Source organism: Pleurodeles waltl, chromosome 3_2, assembly GCF_031143425.1.
Source record: "Pleurodeles waltl isolate 20211129_DDA chromosome 3_2, aPleWal1.hap1.20221129, whole genome shotgun sequence".
Lineage (NCBI taxonomy): Eukaryota > Metazoa > Chordata > Amphibia > Caudata > Salamandridae > Pleurodeles > Pleurodeles waltl.
The window spans coordinates 213,565,880-213,586,154 of record NC_090441.1 but is presented as its reverse complement, the minus strand read 5'-3'; the positions used below and the strand labels follow the sequence as shown (position 1 = coordinate 213,586,154).

The window sequence follows — 20,275 nt, the reverse complement described above, 5'->3', positions numbered from 1 at the left end:
CATAAACCCACTGTGTGTTAACTTTCTATTATTAACTCCGTAGGGGCAATATGTTTGTAAACAATATTTAGGAGATCATATTTATGTCAGACGATATTTTGACCATGATCCTCCAGTACCACACTGTTAATGAAGCAGGCTGACATTGTTCTGCATATATGCATAGTACCTTGTTGCTCCACTCACCTACCCATTGCCCGATGTTACTCGATCCTCAGTTTGCTCACCTGTTGATCACCGGCTACCCTGAGGAGTCAAACTCTGCGTCTCTAACCTTACGCCATCAGCTAGATTCTGTCTAGAATCTAGCTTTGCCCCTTCCCTGGCTCTATTAGCCTATGGAAGTATCACTTAGGCAGATCCTTACTTTCACAAAACTTCATGCATTTTATTCAATGCTATCCCACATTAACCTTTCTTCTCCTTCTGTGGAGTTTGGGTGATGGGAGACCTTACACCCACCTCTTATTAAAGGAATGCTGGAGAAGTTCTTCTGTTTGAGCCTTGGTATTCCTGGGTTAGCTCTACCTCATGATACAGAACCTGTCAGAATAGGGGGGTCCTAGCAGAAAGGATGCAATCACCTAGAACCAAGGGTGAGGGGTCTTATGTAGTGTACCTCATGAGGTCTCCTGTCCAGCTTCTTTTTCTTCTTTTTCTTTTTCAGCGATGATGTCACCACCATTTTCTTGCTGGCTTTGGTGATCTGATTCCTGGACGGCTTCTTCACCAAGTGTCTCCTCACTCCAGGGTTGTCTTCAAATCGGTGACCTGGAAGAGGAACCAGGAAGGTCAGGCACTAGTCAAGCACTTAGACACAAATAGGCAGGGGTGTCTGTCTAAACACCAACCCTGTTATGTATCATCTTTATCATGTATCACCAACATTGTCCAGCACCCCAAAGCATTTATCACAGATCACAGAATCAGCATCTATCTGTCACTGAGAGTCTCTGTCATTCCACCTCATCTAACTGCCTTCACTTCCTATAAGATCTATCATTGACATCGACCACTCTCGGGATATCATGTTTGTCATATCAACTACCTTCAACAACCTCTCCTGCCGTACCCTACTGTCACTTACCATCTCCACTATCATCATTTACCATCAGTGTATCATCTACTGTCCATGACAGTCATCGCCTATCATCACCCAATCAACTACCTTCAATTACCTCTCCTACCACAGTGTACCTTAACATGTACCGTCTACCACTTTCATCATTTACAGTCAGTGTATCATACACGCCCACCGTGCGCTAACATGACCATATCACGTACCATCTACCGCTCTCGTCCCTTACCGTCAGTGTATCATCCGCCCCTTCCATACTCTACCATCACCATATCTTATACCATCTCCACTCTCGTCATTTACCGTCAGTGTATCATCCACCCTAACCGTATCATGTACCGTACACCACTCACGTCATTTACCGTCAGTGAATCATCCACACCCACCATACTCTACCATCACCATCTCATGTACAGTCTACCCCTCTTTTTATTTACAGTCAGTGTATCTTCAGCCTAGAGCATATTCTACCATCACCATCTCCTGTCAACTCACCACAAACATTCTATCAGCGTCATTGCTGACTGCCACCGCCTAATCTACCAGCTGATACTACCCCTACTCGTGGCTCCATCCTCTACCACAAGAGCATCATCTACCGGCTATTACCATCCCTGTCTCCCATAACCCTGCCCTCTAACTCTCTCTGAAGTATGGTGTACTATCACCAGATGACCTTCTATTAGCCCCTACTTGTTCATATTAGTTATCTTAAACAATGAGTAATATCTCCCAAAAATAATGTTGATGTGATTGGAACAAGTCTTTAGAAGAGAAACCCCAATCTGCTGTAATTAAGTATCTCCACTGAGGTCTTGAAAGGATAATATGTTCTTCATGGGAATTCCTACTATATATTTTATATCACAAATGTTCAAAACAAACTCAGCTTGAAAGAGGTGAGAGCTGCAAAAGAAAAATCACCAGAAAATGTGGGGTTCCTTTCACACCCCCGCCTCTGGCTGTACAAGTACAGGTGTGTCACCTGGTAGACCACAAATCACACACCACTGGCCCTGCCCATGTTCAGCAATGACTCCACCAATCACCGTGGTGGTGCACCAGCATGTCGAGGGTGACAGGTTGGCCCCCACTGAGTTTTAGGTTGAGCCTACACAGTGCTTTCGAGGTCTCTTTGAGACATGTTGTATATACTTTGTGGGCTTACAAACCATCCATTGCTTTTAATTTCTTACTTCGAGTGTCCTTTCAGAAGGTTTGCTTGCTAGTGGTTAATCTTTCCTATCTGTTAATCCTTTTCATGTTTTGTTTCCTCCCACGGATCACTGCCCAATTGCTTGTAGCCTTAAACTCGTCCCATTTTGCTTCTGTTTAGGGACTACTTTTCTCCTTTGTCTAAGAGCACTTCACACGACCACTGGATGTTTTCGGTCACTCCAAGTTCTGTAAACAGGACTGTAATTGTTGTTCTTATTGCCTCACATTTTCTGTACATTCAAAGACCAAGATCAAATGTCAGACACTGTTTTCAAGGGGCCTCTTTAATTTTCTTTCTCTGACTTGAAAGTGAGAGGATTTCTCCCATCCCACAACCTCCCCCGCTTTGCTGCTTCAGCCAGCCCCCACCCTCTCCTTTTCCATGTGCATTAGTTTGTAGTCCTACAATGATGTCTATTGCTTGTCCCAGTTTTGTGAAAACAAAGTCATTCTTTTTACCATTGCTTACTTCATAAATGGGCAGTTTTTTGTATCTTGTGTTTTTCTGTTAGCAAGCCCATTTTCCAATTTGAATTTTCTATTATTGTATTTAGGCTCCAAAGTCTCAGGCGGTTGTACTCTGTTATTGAACCTCATACCGGAAAGCCCTTCCGTTCCTATTTAGAGACATCACGGATCATTTTAAAATGGTTTCTCATTTCCTTGTTATTTTTCATGCAATTACTTGAAACCGCGTCAAACATCACAGATCATGACACACCAAAAATTAACAGGATTGTTCCTTAACACCGGCGACAAACTTCTTCTAACATACTAACATGGCGAGTGGTGTTTCATGACTCTGCATCTCATTTATGTTAGTCCCCTTTCCGTGGGCCCTGCAATCAGGGTATACATAACATACGAATAAGACAACCATTATGAACGCCGACGGAGCCACACCATGTGACAGTACCGAGTGCTCTTGTTGAATTTTCATTCTGGCGGATTTCGCCATCACAATTTTTTGTACTATGTGTATTGGGTATTCAGACATAATAATTCTGTTAGCTTACCCAATTACCTGCAGTCATTAGGATACCATCAGTATTTTGAGACTATCTGTGTTTTTAAGGGAAACCCGCCTAACGAATACCCATTTATAGGGTCAGCTGAGGGAGCGATAATCATTATACATGCTTTGGAGTAGTTACTGTAATATTTGATACGCCGTCCAGAGTTCATGAGTAATCACCCTGGACCTGCAATTAATAGCTTCTTTACAGGAACTTATGCGCGGCATGGCCATTTAGGCTGTCAAACTGATATTTTACTTATATACAACACATGCATTGTGTATAAATCACATGTGGTACGCTATCAAGAGGTCCAGGGATCACTGGAATATTATCTGCCTTCATATAGGAGTTTGAACTAACCATCCTTAACTACACTCACAGCCCATACTCATTCAAGTTGATAGTCCAGTGTACTTCCATTGTTTACACAATTCAATATTTTAAATCCACAAGACACATACCATGGGTTCAGCATTGACCCGTTTTACCAGGAAACATGCACTTGTTTACTTAATTTCCTCACTGGGAATCCATATTTAATATGAACGTGATTTTTTCACTACACCTACTGAATCATTCTATTTATGAGTCTCACCAACGTGCAGCTTTTTACCATATGTTACCTATCGAGCGCGCACGCGGCTTTTGTAACATTAATAACCCCTAGAACACATTTATCCTGGACTCAGTGGTCTTACAGGTTTAGTTATAGTCTACGGTTTCACGAACCACAAATACAGGCTGTTGGCCAATTAAGTCACATGTGCACCAATACTTATGTTTTTAATGCATGCTATTGTTTTTTTATTGCAATACAAATTTTCTGTACATTGTTTTCACACACAATCTGACTCGGTGCTCTGTACCAGAAGTTGTAGTTTTCAGGAGATTCGTGGTCATAAGCGTGTTTTCACAGCGATCGAGTGTCCTTTCACATTTAACGAGATGACACCTACCACATCAGTCAGGTTTGATGAATGGCTTACACAGCATGCATACCAGGCGTCCCGTGTGTACATTCATTGCTACCAGATGAGTTTATTGAATGCCTGAACTGCACGTATGCTCATGTCCCACCACGTGGACCAGCCTTTACATTTATGGTGATGCACCTCGGTGTCTCTTTCAGTACAACAGTGCCGGGGATGCGCTCAATCCTGTGTATGTTAAAAAGGCTTGGCATGGGCCCATTAATGTTTCCTGAGGCAAGCATGTACTCCTGGATCAGACTGCATGACCCAGTGTGTAGTAACTGTGTATCTCTTCAATCCCTGGTGGTACAACACCCGGGATAATGTGATGCATGGCTAAACACTTATAAGGTCCAAAAGGCGACACCTATTGGCTATGCCAATGCTTGTATTTAATTATATATAATTTGCTATTGCACTCACCCCACCAGCCCAGGTTTCTGAGCACTGCATGATGCATTGGCCGAAACAATACGAGGTATAACACACCGTACAGGGAGGTGTGACTGGTTGAGTGCCGCATAACATGTCATCAAAGTTTTGCAGAAAGTCACAGTCTGGCAATATCACAAAACGATTGTGCAAAGTCCCTTGGTAAGTATTGGTGAACACCAATTTAAGAGAAATGTAAATCCCTACAGAGGCTCAAAGTGCAGCTAGTTTATCCCTGTGCCTTCTAGCTAAATTTATAATCTATGTTCTGCTAGAGGAGTGACAGATTTTAAGACTGTGCTGATTATTCAGAGCTCACGGTCTTGGCTTGTTAACGACATTTGAGTTGTTTGAGGCTAACCTTGGATGCTCTAATCTCACGGTGCTGTTTGCTCTGTCCAACACTTTTTGTTCGCTCTGTCCCGTAAGCATTGCTCACTCTGCCCATATTTACTGTTAGCTCTCTCCCGCGAGGATTGTTTGCAGTGTCCTATACGCAGTCTGCTCTGTCCCATAAGGACTGCTCTGTCCCATAAGGGTTGTTCCCACTGTCCTCTGAGGACTGCTTGCTCTGTCCCATAAGGACTGCTCTGTCCCATAAGGATTGTTCCCACTGTCCTCTGAGGACTGTTTGCTCTGTCCCATAAGGATTGCTCTGTCCCATAAGGGGAGTTCCCACTGTCCTCTGAGGACTGTTTTCTCTGTCCCATAGGTGCCTTGAGATTCACAGCATCCACCTCAGCTCCCTGTGTGCGCAGGGACAAGTAACTAGAGGCCTTGTTAGAACTCAGGGTCGTCCACATAACTTCATGACCAAACCTGCCTGTTCTACCCCCGTCAGGAGCCCACGGAGGGACCACCACCGGCGCACACGCACTTACTGCACCAGATTTCACCACAGTGAGGTTCAAGAAATTCCAGTGCGGGGGGAGAGTGGGAGTAGGTGTTCCAAAACATAGGGCCTGATTTGGAAGTTGGCAGAGGGGAATACTCCGTCAGAAATGTGACGGATATCCCGTCCGCCGTATTACGATCCTATTATATCCTATGGGGATCGTAATATGGCGGATGGGACCACATTTGTGATGGAGTAACCTATCTGCCAGATTCTAAATCAGGCCCAGAGATTGCCTTGGATGTTTGAGCATTCCCAAAGTCTTCTCAGCCCCTTTCCAGGCTGGAAACTGTTGAAAGATTTACTGCAGCCAAAAACTGTCATGAAGGTAAACTGAGACCCTGGTAAAATCTCTTGGACTGCAGTACCAGACATCCTACCCTAGTAGAGTAGGTTTGTGCCCCAGGTGCAGCCCAGGCACTCACAAGGTAGAGGCCCTTGTCACTATTGCTCAGAGGGGCATTCCCAGGGGAAAACAGCTTAGGTATTCCAAGGTAATCCAGAGTCTCCAGGCCTGGAATTATTGCTCCCAGATTCCCCAGAACTGGTAATCCGGAGGCACTGGATTCCCCACCTGGCAGAGTGCTGGGGGGCTGCAGGATATGCCCACACCCACACACCCTACTCCTACACCGGAGGGGCGGCAAACGGTGCCCCCTTGCTCTCCTCCCCCTCCCCCCCCAGTGAGTCCACCCCACGGTATCCCTGCATCAAAATACTGGGGCTTGAAATAAGGGCCCAAGTCTTTCACCCCAAAGCCCCCTCCTGGGCTATCTTTGGTACTGAAACTGAATGAGCCCCCATGTCTCTAGGAGGGATTATATGTTATATCTAAGGCTGGGTCTAAGTCGCATAGCTCTGTGTAGCCTAATCTTGTAGAATTACGTAAGAATTCAGTGAGATTACGCAGAATGATACAAGAATTGTAATTCTTGATTTAACACAAAATTCCCCTCTCATAAAATGGACACAATTATACATTTTGGGCTGATGATTGAACAAGAAAAGCAAGCACAAGCAACTGCTCGCACTTCCTAAAAGTGCTATTGGGGTAGGATGTTTTTCCACATTACTTTGAGTATCAAGCGCTATGTTTTTTGGCTCAAAATACACCCTCATATATTGCATTTTTGACCTAAGAAATATCGCTAAATGCAGCAGAACATGAATAGCAAAAGGAAGCCGCCACTCACGCTTGCTAAATGTGCTCTTGTTTTTTCCCCAAATTGCACAATGGGGAGTAATCACATAATTATCCGCATCAAAGAGTAACACAGAATTACCAAAATTACTCCAATTACCCCGGCATAATTGAAATTCTTCCCAGGCCTAATTACATCCATGAAGGTTCACAAACCCACAGCCCTAATCATTGAAGTGATCACTTGAATGTGTCTGGAAGCACCTCCTTAGCACAACCAGTGACGATGAATGAAAGTTATTTAAAGTTGATATGCAAATTTACCACCTGTGGACATCCTAAAAGCCTGGTACGCCTGGCCCTCCTGTGATTATGTTGGAGCCCCTTCTCTTTAAGCAATGCCTCTGACTGGGGGCAGTATTTACTGTGTCCCCTCTGTAACTTTTAGACTTGGTGAAAGGAATCTTCCGACATCACCGTGCCCTGATTAACCCTCTGACATCACCGTGCCCTGATTAACCCTCCGACAACACTGTGCCCTGATTAACCCTCCGACATCACCGTGCCCTGATTAACCCTCCGACAACACTGTGCCCTGATTAACCCTCCGACAACACTGTTCCCTGTTTAACCCTCTGACAACACTGTGCCCTGTTTAACCCTCCGACAACACTGTTCCCTGTTTAACCCTCCGACAACACTGTTCCCTGTTTAACCCTCCGACAACACTGTGCCCTGTTTAACCCTCCGACAACACTGTGCCCTGTTTAACCCTCCGACAACACTATTCCCTGTTTAACCCTCCGACAACACTGTTCCCTGTTTAACCCTCCGACAATACTATTCCCTGTTTAACCCTCCGACAACACTTTTCCCTGTTTAACCCTCCGACAACACTGTGACCTGTTTAACCCTCCGACAATACTATTCCCTGTTTAACCCTCCAACAACACTGTTCCCTGTTTAACCCTCCGACAACACTGTGCCCTGTTTAACCCTCCAACAACACTGTTCCCTGTTTAACCCGCCGACAACACTGTTCCCTGTTTAACCCTCTGACAACACTGTGCCCTGTTTAACCCTCTGACAACACTGTGCCCTGATTAACCCTCTGACAACACTGTGCCCTGTTTAACCCTCTGACAACACTGTTCCCTGTTTCACCCTCTGACAACACTGTGCCCTGTTTAACCCTCTGACAACACTGTGCCCTGTTTAACCCTAAACATCAAGGTGCCCTGTTTAACCCTCTGACAACACTGTGCCCTGTTTAACCCTCTGACAACACTGTGCCCTGATTAACCCTAGACATCAAGGTGCCCTGTTTAACCCTCCAACAACACTGTGCCCTGTTTAACTCTCTGACAACACTGTGCCCTGTTTAACCCTAGACATCAAGGTGCCCTGTTTAACCCTCTGACATCAGAGTGCCTTGTTTAACCCTTGACATCAAGGTGCCCTGTTTAACCCTCTGACATCAGAGTGCCCTGTTTAACCCTTGACATCAAGGTGCCCTGTTTAAACCTCTGACATCAGAGTGCCCTGTTTAACCCTTGACATCAAGGTGCCCTGTTTAACCCTCTGACCTCACCGTACCTTGTTTAACCCGCTGACATTGAGGTGCCCTGTTTAACCCTCTGGTGCCAAGGTGCCCTGTTTAACCCTTGACATCACTGTACCCTGTTTAACCCTTACATCAAGGTGCCCTGATTAACCCTCTGGCATCAAGGTGCCCTGTTTAACCTTCCGACATCAAGGTGCCCTGCTTAACTCTTGACATCAAGATGCGCCGATTAACCCTCAACATCACTGTGCCCTGTTTAACCCTCTGACATTTAGGTGCTCTGCTTAACCCTTGACATCAAGGTGCCCTGTTTAACCCTTTGACATAAAGGTGCCTTGTTTAACCCCTCTGATATCACTGTACCCTGTTTAACCCTCTGACATCAAGGTGCCCTGATTAACACTCCGACAACACTGTGCCATGTTTAACCCTTTGACATCACTGTGCCCTGTTTACCATGTTTAACCTTCCGACATCAAGGTGTCCTGTTTAACCCTCTGAAATCACCGTGGCCTGTTTAACCCTTTGACATCAAAGTGCCCTGTTTAACCCTCGGATGCCAAGGTGCCCTGTTTAACCCTCTGACAAAACTGTGTCCTGTTTAACCCTCTGACATCAAAGTGCCCTGATTAACCCTCTGACATCAAAGTGCCCTAATTAACCCTTTGACATCACTGTGTTCTGTTTACTTAACCCTCTGATATCACAGTGTGATGTTTAACCCCCTGACAACACCGTGCTCTGTTTACTTAACCCTCTGACATCATCGTGATCCACTTTCTAAACCTCTAACCTCACCATCTTCTGTTTACCTCTGACGTCACCATCTTCTGTTTACTCAACACTCCGACATCACCTTACTTTTTGTTTACTTACCTTCTGACATCACCGTGTGTATTCATCACTCTGACATCCTAAAACTCGGTTTCTTTGCTATTCCCCATCTCACCAGAGCTCCATTTGTTTATTATTGTCAGGAACTATTGAGTGTTTGAACAGGGCACGTTGGGGCTGCAGTAGCCTTTGCACACACAGCCCGCACCATGGCGCCCTATCCGTATAGTGCCATAACACAGACGGACATGGAGCCTAAGGCTCCTAGTGCTGGGGCAGCCCGTGTGCTGGTGGTTCCCCAGTGTTACCGAGCCTTCCTACTGGGTTTGGCTCATGGCATACCCCTGGCAGGATATTTAGGGCAAGGCAAGACCTTTGCCAGGTTTGCCACCCACTTTTATTGGCCAGAATGAAGTCCTCTCTCACCTGCCAGGCCAGTGGGAAGTCAGGGAAAAAGCAGAAGGCTTTCCTGATCCCACTTTCCATCATTGGGACCCCTTTGAAAGGGTGGGCATCAATGGCATTGGTCCATTGTGCTGGGAAGCCCCGGTTCTGGGTCAGTTATGCGCTTTATAAAACCCCCTCACATAACAACACGTAGGACCCCAAGACAGCCCCAGGCAACAGGCTTATCCTGGTCTTGATGGACCATCCCACATGCTACCCAGAGGCAATCCTTCTGAGCACAGTGACTGCACCTGTGGTGACCAGAGCTCTGATGGGGAGCTTTACCCGTGTGGGGTTCCCCAAAGAAATAGTGACTAACCGAGGCAGTAACTTCATGTCTACGTACATTAAGCCCATGAGGGATGTGTGTGGTGTAACTTATAAGTTCACCACACTCTATCACCTCCAATCCAGTGGTATAGTTGAAAGTTTCAAAAATACCTTAAAGGGCATAATCGCAGGCCTGCCTAAGGCTGTAAGGGAAAAGAAGTGGGAAACCCTCTTGCCATGCCTTCTCTTTGCCTACAGAGAGGTGTCACAGGAGCAGGGTTCAGTCCCTTGAAACTCCTCTATGGTCACCCTGTCAGAGGACTTATGCGCATTGTCAAAGAAGGGTGGTAGAAAGCTCCTATGAACCCCCCCAGGATGTGGTGAGCTACATGTTGGCCCTCCGGAACCGGATGCACCTCTTCTGAAAGAAGGACAAGAGCAACCTCGAGGCCAGACAAGAGGTAATGAAACGCGGGTATGACCAGAAGGCCACTGTGGTGGAGTTTCAGCCTGGCCAAAAAGTATGGGTGATGGAGCCAGTAGAGCCCAGAGCTCTCCAGGACCACTGGACTGGCCCATATGAAATCAAGGACCATAAGGGGAAGGCCACTTAATTTCTGGACCTCCAGACCCATAGGAACCCCAAGGGTGCTCCATGCGAACATACTGAAGCTTCACTTTGAGAGGTCTGAAGTGAGCATGCTCCTTGTGACAGATGTGGGTGTGGAGGAAGAGAGCGAACCTCTCCCTCACTTCCTCTCTGCAAAGAAAAACGATGGGTCCGTGGAGGGTGTCAACCTCTCTGTCACCCTGACCCCAGAGCAGTAAGGTGACTGTTAGCAGTTGCTGGGACAGTTTGCCTCACTGTTCTCACTCACCCCTGGACTCACACATCTGTTTGTCCATGATATTGACACAGGAGACAGTTCCCCTGTAAAGACAAAATTAAATTTACCAGTTGTCAGACAGGGTGAGAGCCAGCACCCAGTAGGAAGTCTCCAAGATGCTGGCTTTAGGGGCGGTTGAACCCTCTAGCAGTCCTTAGCCCTGTGGTCTTGGTACCAAAGGCCACCCCATCGGGCACCAAACCAGAACTTTGGTTCTGCATAGACTACAGAGGCCTTAATTTTATCACCAAGACTGACGCCCACCCTATCCCCAGAGCTGATGAGCTCATTGACAGGCTAGACACTGCCAAATTCCTCAATACTTTTGATTTAACATCAGGGTACTGGCAGATCAACTTGACTGAGGGAGCAAAAGAGAGGTCAGCATTCTCAAATGCTGAGAGCCATTACCAATTTCAGGTGATGTCCTTTGGCTTGAAGAATGCCCCTGTTACCTTCCAACAGTTGGTTAACAGGGTCTTGGCTGGCAAGGAGGCTTTCTGTGCTGCCAACTTAGACAATATTGCTGTCTACAGCTGGGAAGAACACCTGCATCACATCCAAGAGGTGCTTCAGGCCCTGAAACAGGCAGGCCTGACAATCAAGGCCAGCAAGTGGCAGTTTGGGCAGGGTTCCATGGTGTATTTGGGACACCTGGTAGTTGGTGGCAAGGTGCAGCCCCTCCAGGCCAAGACTGAGACAATCACGGCCTGGCAACCACCTAGAACCCAAACAGAAGTGAGAGCCTTCCTGGGCCTCACTGGCTATTACAGAAGATTTGTTAAGGGATATAGCACCATTGTTGCCCCCTTAACTGAGCTGACTTCAAAGAAGCTGCCTAGATTGGTGATCTGAACAGAGGCTTGTCAGAAAGCCTTTGATTCTCTCAAGGAAGCCATGTGCATAGCACTTGTGCTCAGGGCCCGTGATTACTCCAAGGAATTAATCGTGAAGACAGACGTTTCAGAGTATGGCATAGGGGCATTCTTAGCACAGCCATCCACAAAAGTAGCGCCTTAACTATGTCTCAGGCCTGTCAATGCAAGGCCTGTGTGTGCAGTTTCACTGCCACTTCGACTTGTCATTTAAAGTTACTTGCCAAGCTTTAAACTCCGCTTTTATTACATATACGTCATCCCTAAGGTAGGCCCTAGGTAACCCATAGGGCAGGGTGCTATGTAAGGCAGGACATGTGCTTCTAAGTTTTACATGTCCTGGTAGTGAAAAACTCCCAAAGACATTTTTCACTATTGTGAGGACTGCTCCTCTCATAGGCTAACAATGGAAATTCCCTTATATACTTTTAAGAAGTAATTTCTGATCTGAAAGGAGTAGCATTGTCATGTGTGGTATGGTTGGAATGGTAGTGAGAAATCATGCTTACTGGTGAAATTGGAATTGACATTTCTATTTTACAAATGCCACTTTTAGAAAGTAGGCATTTTTCTGCACTTACTGCTATCTGTGCCTTACAGTCTGTCTCCAATCCATGTCTGGTCTGCGCTGGTTGACAGCGCCCCTTGTGCATTCCACCCAGACAACCACAAACACATGATACTCAGCTTCATCTGAATACTGATGGGTCTTCCTGGGCAGGGAGAGTGGGGGGGGGGGCTCTCAATTACACTTCAAAGGGTAGTGGCTTGACCTCACAGAAAGGACTGATAACCCCCCACTGATCTCCTGGCAGACAGGGCTAAGTTCAAAGGGAAAATAGTGCACTTCAAAACCACTCCTTGAAGTTCCCTCCACTTCAAAGGCACATTTGGGTGTATAGACTAGGTCAGACACTTTTTGACCTACAACTGGACTCTGTCACAGGGATTGCCGTGCTACCCAAAGGGCTCACCTGGACTGCTATTCTGGAAGGACTGCTCTCCTGCTAGTTGCCCTGCTACCGGCTGTTTACTGACTCTGCTGGAAGGACTCTGCCTTCCCCCACAAGTGATCTCCAAGGGCTTGGACTGAGCTTGCCTCCTGTTAAGAAGTCTCAGGGCCGTGAAAGACTTCATCTGAGAAAGAAAATCCACTATGCTGGAAAATCGACACAGTGCCTGCAAAAATCAACGCAGCGCCTGTCTTGCTACCGGATCGAGGCAGCACCTGTTTCATCATCGCAGCAAGTTTTCGATTTTCCATGCATCATCCTTGGGTGCCAAAATATCCCACACGGCAGTAACGAGCCATGGCTGTGCACTCAGAAATCCAACACATCACCTTGCCCGTGAGGAAAGAATCGACACATCACCACTGCAACGCAGGAAAAATTGACTCATCACCTTACTTTCCAACGTATCACCTCCTCTGCGGCCCTCTGTGTTGTTAATTTTGATGCATCCCAGGTATTGGGTGTTAAAAAGATGCAACCATTGATTCCTATAGATTAAGACTCATTTAAAATTTTAAAAAGTGGTATCTTGAGCTGTGCATATAGTGTCATTTTGGTCCCATTTTATGCAGATTAATATTATCTATTTTCCCAAACTAGTGTAGAGTACTTTTTGTGGTGTTTTCACTGCATTACTGCATGAGTTATTGCACAAATACTTACACATTGCCTTCTAAGTTAAGCCTGACTGCTCAGTGCTAAGCTACCGGAGGGTGAGTACAGGATAATTTGGGTTGTGTTGTGACTCACTCTGACTAGGATTGTGGTCCCTACTTGGACAGGGTGCAAAGCTGTGCCAACTAGAGTCCCAATTTCTAACACGCACTCTTAGCCCTGTAGCATCTGTTACCATGGTAAACAAGTCTAGTCCATGCACCCTAAGATGCAGCATTGCTGTACACAGTTAATGTAGTGCTTTGCATCCTAGTTCATTTCGGGCTCTTCCTCTCCCCATCATACACAGTAGAAGGGATCCTCCACATCCCTAGACCAAATGAGCGCCCAGCAGTCTTCACTCTTAGCCCTGTAGCATCAGTTACCGTGGTGACCAGTTCTAGTCCCCCTCACTAGGAAGCAGCATTGCTGTGCACAAGTAATGCACTTCTATGTATCCTAGTTATCTCAGGGCTCTTCCTTTCCCCATCATACAAAGTAGAAGGGATCCCCTGCATCCCTAGACCAAAAGAGCGCCCAGCAGTCTTCAACCTTAGCCCTGTAGCATCTGTTACCATAGTGACCAGGTCTAGTCCCTGGACACTAGGATGCATCATTGCTGTGCACAAGTTATGCACTTCTATGCATCCTAGTTACCCCAGGGCTCTTCCTCTCCCTATCATACACAGTAGAAGGAATCCCCTACATTCCTGGACTAAGAGAGCACCCAGAAGTCTTCAATCTTAGCCCTGTAGCATCTCACACCATAGTGACCAGGTCTAGTCCCTGGACACTAGGATGCAGTACTGCTGTGCACAGGTAATGCATCTGCTCGCATCCTAGTTCAGTTAGTGCTCTTCTCTTCCATTATGCATGGTGGAGGGGATCCCCTGCATCCCTGAACCTAGAGAGCACCCAAACTCTCCAATGATGCAGGTATTTGCCTAAAGTTCTGTTGAGAGTGCACACCTGGAGGCACCAGTCCTGACTCTGTCTTTCACTGAGGTTCTGCCTCTTGTGGCAGGTGATCTGTGCTCCTTCCTACTTCACAAGTCTGTAACCTCGAGTCCTCATCAACACCCTCTCAGAATGTCTGCACCCTCCCTGTACTCAAGGCTAACCTTTCACCTGTGGAGTGAATGTCCCACTGATTCCACTTTTGAGTCCTACAACCTACCCTGCCCAAACTGCTTCAGCCTCAGAGGGACCCTCCAGTCACTGTGGTGAGGACCTCAAGAATCGATCATAGTAATCGATGGACTAATGAAACCTTGGCCACACCACAGAGTCCGGACCTATGCTGCTCGCGTCCTCAGTCTGAAGCACACTTACCACGTCACGCCCACTCTCACAAGGCTTCTCCAGCTCCTGGTCAAAGAAAGGACTGAGTTCAAGAGCCTAAGCCTTGTGGTCCAGGACTTCTTCACTGAGCTTCATCAGACCACACCGGTCTGCTGCCTCCACACCAATCAAGAAGGTGCCTACGATCTTTTGTGGCTACCAAATTGACCAATGAGACGCCTCAGGTCAGCTGAGGCTACGTATCGACCAACTAGACACCTAAGATCATCTGGGGCTACCGTACCAACCAACCAGAAGCCTAAGGTCAGCTGGGGCTACTGTACTGACCAATCAAAGACCTAAGGTCAGCTGGGGTTACCATACTGACCAAAGAGACAACTAAGGTCAGCTGTGTTACCATACTGACCAACCAGACGCCTAAGGTCAGCTGATGCTACCACACCACCGAACAACACACCTAAGGTCAACTGACGCTACCACACCACTGAACAAGACACCTCTGGTCAACCGAGGCTGCCACACCACCCCACAACATGCCTAAGGTCAACTGAGGATACCACACCACCCAACAAAACACCTAAGGTCAGCTGGGGCTACCACACCACCCAACTAGACACGTAAGGTCAGCTGATACTACCACACCACCCAACAACACACCTAAGGTCAACTGAGGCTACCATACCACCCAACAATATATCAAAGGTCAACTGAGGATACCACATCACCCAACAAGTTACCTAAGGTCAGCTGGTGCTACCACACCACCCAATTAGACACCTAAGGTCAGCTGAGGCTACCACACCACCCAACAAGACAACTAAGGTCCATTGATGCTACCACACCACCCAGCAAGACACCTAAGGTCAAATGAGGCTGCCACACCACCCAACAAGACACCTAAGGTCAGCTGGGCCTACCACACCACCCAGCAAGACACCTAAGGGCTACCATACTGACCAAAGAGACAACTAAGGTCAGCTGTGTTACCATACTGACCAACCAGACGCCTAAGGTCAGCTGATGCTACCACACCACCCAACAACACACCTAAGGTCAACTGAGGCTACCACACAACTGAACAAGACACCTATGGTCAACCGAGGCTGCCACACCACCCCACAACATGCCTAAGGTCAACTGAGGATACCACACCACCCAACAAGACACCTAAGGTCAGCTGGGGCTATCACACCACCCAAATAGACATGTAAGGTCAGCTGAGGCTACCATACAACCCAACAATATGTCTAAGGTCAACTGAGGATACCACATCATCCAAAAAGGCACCTAAGGTCAGCTGAGGCCACCACACCGCCCAACAACACACCTAAGGTCAACTGAGGCTACCATACCACCCAACAATATGTCTAAGGTCAACTGAGGATACCACATCACCCAACAAGTTACCTAAGGTCAGGCCGGTGCTACCACACCACCCAATTAGACACCTAAGGTCAGCTGAGGCTACCACACCACCCAACAGGACAACTAAGGTCAGCTGAGGCTACCACACCACCCAATTAGACACCTAAGGTCAGCTGAGGCTACCACACCACCCAACAGGACAACTAAGGTCAGCTGAGGCTGCCACACCACCCAACAAGACACCTAAGGTTCGAGTGCTATACTGATAAAATAAATATACATTAATACACATCTCTCAGGCAGACTTTTGGTACTCACAAGAGGTGTCATCGCTCTGGCATTGGAGGTGGCTCTCGATGGTCTCCCAGAGGTCGTAGTCCTCGAAGTCAAGGACGAACTCCTCAAAGTCCTCGTAGCCCAAGGAGTCCCGAATGTCGCGCATGTGGGAGTTTTGGAGCTCTCTTCGAGCTCCCTCTGGACTGCCCCATCCCTCAGCACTCTCAGGGCTGTCCCCTCTCTCTGCACTCTCGTCACCTTCCTGGATAGTCCTCATGGTGCTTTGCAGGAAGGCCGTGTCAGGTGACTGCACGGGAGCGCAGGAAGGTGAGGGATGGACAGGTGTGGAGTAAAGAGACACACCTGAGGGCAGAGGCGACCAGGAGCAGGTGATGACTGACTAGGTATCAGGTAGAGACACACCTGAGGGCAGGCACCTGGAGGTGCAGAGGGGACCAGGTGATGACTTACCAGGTATCAGGAAGAGACACACCTGAGGGCAGGCACCTGGTGGTGCAGAGGGGATCAGGAGCAGGTGAAGACTGATCAGGTAGAAACACACCTGAGGGCAGGCACCTGGAGGAGCAGAGGGGACCAGGAGCAGGTGATGACTGACCAGGTATCAGGTAGAGACACACCTGAGGGCATGCGCCTGGTGGTACAGAGGATACCAGGACCAGGTGATGACTTACCAGGTATCAGGCAGAGACACCCCTGTGGGCAGGCACCTGGTGGTGCAGAGGGGACCAGGAACAGATGATGACTGACCAGGTATCAGGTAGAGCCACACCTGAGGACAGGCCCCCAGTCGCGTGCTGAGGGAGCCAGGAGCAGGTCAAGAATGACCACGCGTCGTGTAGAGACACACACTCCGGGGATGGTTCAGGCAGAGCCCCCACCTCAGGGCAGGTCCCAGGTGGTTCAGAGTGGACTAGCAGCAGGTGTCGTGTAGATAGACAGACCCTGCGGATGATGCAGGTGACACCCTTCCCCTCAGGGAAGGCCCTGGTCAGATTAGAGTGGATCAGAATCAGATGGACACTGACCAGGAGTCATGTAGAGAGACACTCTCCCAGGGCACTTCAGGGGGCAGGCCCTGGTCAGCTCAGAGTGGACCTGCAGCCACCAAGGAAGGTTCTGAAGATTGGTGGCCTCTGAGGTCCTGGAGAGGCCACGCCGCCAGTCAGAAGTCTGCATCTATCCTTCGCTGGTGACCCCTGGGCAAGCAGTCGCAGCAGGGAGTAGGAGTCAGCCAGGCATCCATGAAGAGACACTTCCGGAAGAGAACAGGAAGTGGAGGGTGAGGACCCTCGTGAGAGACGATCCGCGTCCAAGCAAGACCTGCACGACTGACGACCTCAAGCACAGAGACCCCTCCTGCCAGGCTTCGGTGCCCTCTCTCTTCCTGTCTGTGCTCTCCCTCTGGCTCCCTCTCTCTTCCTGTCTGTGGTGTCTCTCTGACTCCTCTGTGCTGTCTCTCTGGCTCTCTCTCTGTGCTGTCTCTCTGGCTCCCTCTGTGCTGTCTCTCTGGTTCCTCTGTGCTGTCTCTCTGGCTTGCTCTGTGCTGTCTCTCTGGCTCTCTCTGTGCTGTCTCTCTAGCTCCTCTGAGCTGTCTCTCTGGCTTGCTCTGTGCTGTCTCTCTGGCTCTCTCTGTGCTGTCTCTCTGGCTCCCTCTGTGCTGTCTCTCTGGCTCTCTCTGTGCTGTCTCTCTAGCTCCTCTGAGCTGTCTCTCTGGCTCCTCTGTGCTGTCTCTCTGGCTCCCTCTCTCTTCCTGTTTGTGCTGTCTCTCTGGCTCCCTCTGTGCCGTCTCTCTGGCTCCCTCTGTGCTGTCTCTCTGGCTCTCTCTCTGTGCTGTCTCTCTGGCTCTCTCTGTGCTGTCTCTCTATCTCCTCTGTTCTGTCTCTCTTGTTCCTTTGTGCTGTCTCTCTGGTTCCTCTGCTGTCTCTCTGTGCTGTTTCTCTGGCTCTCTGTGCTGTCTCTCTGGCTCCCTCTGTGCTGTCTCTCTGGCTCTCTCTGTGCTGCCTCTCTAGCTCCTCTGTGCTGGATCTCTGGCTCTCTCTGTGCTGTCTCTCTAGCTCCTCTGTGCTGGATCTTTGGCTCTCTCTGTGCTGTCTCTCTAGCTCCTCTGTGCTGTCTCTCTGGTTCCTTTGTGCTGTCTCTCTGGTTCCTCTGCTGTCTCTCTAGCTCCTCTGTGCTGTCTCTCTGGTTCCTCTGTGCTGTCTCTCTGGCTTCTCTGTGCTGTCTCTCTGTCTCCCTCTGTGCTGTCTCTCTGGCTCCCTCTGTGCTGTCTCTGTGTCTCTCTCTGTGCTGCCTCTCTGGCTCTCTCTGTGCTGTCTCTCTAGCTCCTCTGTGCTGGATCTCTGGCTCCTCTGTACTGTCTCTTTCCCTCTGTGGTGTGTTGTGATATCTCTCTGGCTTCCCCTCCCTCTATTCCCCTCTGTGCTGTCTCTCTGCTCTCTCTCCGGCTCCCTCTCTGGCTCCTCCTGTGTGTTGTCTCTCTGGCTACTCTGTGGTGTCTCTCTGGCTTCTCTGTACTGTCTCTCTGCCCCCCTCTGTCTGTGCTGTCTCTCTGGTTCCTCTGAGCTGTATCTCTGCCCCCCTCTCTATTCCTCTCTGCGGTGTGTTGTCTCTCTAGCTCCTCTGTGCTGTCTCTCTGGATCCTCTGTGCTGTCTCTCTTGCTACCTGTCTCTATCTCTCTGTGGTGTGATGTCTCTCTGTGCTGTCTCTCTGGCCCCTCTGTGCTGTCTCTCTGGGTCCCTCTTTGGGTCCTCTGTGCTCTCTTCGTACCTGTCTCTATCCCTCTGTGGTGTGCTGTCTCTCTGGTTCCTCTGTGCTGGCTGTCTCTCTTTCCCTCTGTGGTGTGCTGTGCTGTCTCTCTAGTTCCTCTGTGCTGGCTGTCTCTCTTTCCCTCTGTGGTGTGCTGTGCTGTCTCTCTGGTTCCTCTGTGCTGGCTGTCTCTCTTTCCCTCTGTGGTGTGCTGTGCTGTCTCTCTGGCTTCCCCTCTCTCTCTTCCCCTCTGTGATGTCTCTCTGCTCTCTCTCTGGCTTCCTCTCGGGCTCCTCTGGTGTGCTGTCTCCCTGGCTCTCTGTGATGTCTCCCTGTCTCCCTCTCAGCCTCGGACTCTCCCCCCTGCCGCCCCTCCTGCTGGTATTGACTCCTCTGTGCCCTGGGGTGCCATCCTGGGTTTCCATGACGTTGCCGTGCATCTTAGTGGGCACAGTGATGGAATGGGAGCCAACCCATAGCCTTCTCTACCCCCTGCCCCCCTACAGAGTGGTATGCTCCAAGGCTGGATGTCCATGTCTGCACACCACATCCAGGCACAGCCTGTGCCTGTAAACTCAGCACACATTCATGGAACAGAGTGATCACTCTTAAGGATACAGGGTCAGCCCAGATCAGCCACTCCACCCAACTCCAGCCACCCTAACCAGCCACTCTATCCAACTGCAGCCACTCCACACTACTGCAGCCACTCCAACCAGCCACTCTATCCAACTACAGCCACTCCAACCAGCCACTCCACCCTACTGCAGCCACCCCAACCAGCCACTCTATCCAACTACAGCCACTCCAACCAGCCACTCCTCCCTACTGCAGCCACTCCAACCAGCCACTCTATCCAACTACAGCCACTCCAACCAGCCACTCCACCCTACTGCAGCCACTCCAACCAGCCACTCTATCCAACTACAGCCACTCCAACCAGCCACTCCTCCCTACTGCAGCCACTCCCACCAGCCACTCCACCCTACTGCAGCCACTCCAACCAGCCACTCCAACTAGCCATTCTATCCAAATACAACCACTCCAAAGTACCACTCCACCCAACTGCAGTCACTGCAATCAGCCACTCTATCTAACTACAGCCACCCCAACAAGCCACTCAAACCAGCCACTCCACCCTACTGCAGCCACTCCAACCAGCCAATCTACCCAACTACAGCCACTCCAACCAGCCACTCCACCCTACTGCAGCCACTCCAACCAGCCAATCTACCCAACTTCAGCCACTCCAACCAGCCACTCCACC

The 20,275-nt window shown here is 49.0% G+C and overlaps 1 protein-coding gene across 1 annotated transcript in view; it reads right to left on the bottom strand.

The window, feature by feature from the left end:
* Nucleotides 1–20,275, bottom strand: part of SLC4A3 (solute carrier family 4 member 3) — a 706,827-nt gene that overhangs the window by 448,281 nt on the left and 238,271 nt on the right. The window contains exon 7 of the mRNA XM_069227213.1: nucleotides 620–771. Coding sequence (XP_069083314.1) covers nucleotides 620–771 — 152 coding nt within the window. The remainder of the gene's footprint in view (nucleotides 1–619; nucleotides 772–20,275) is intronic.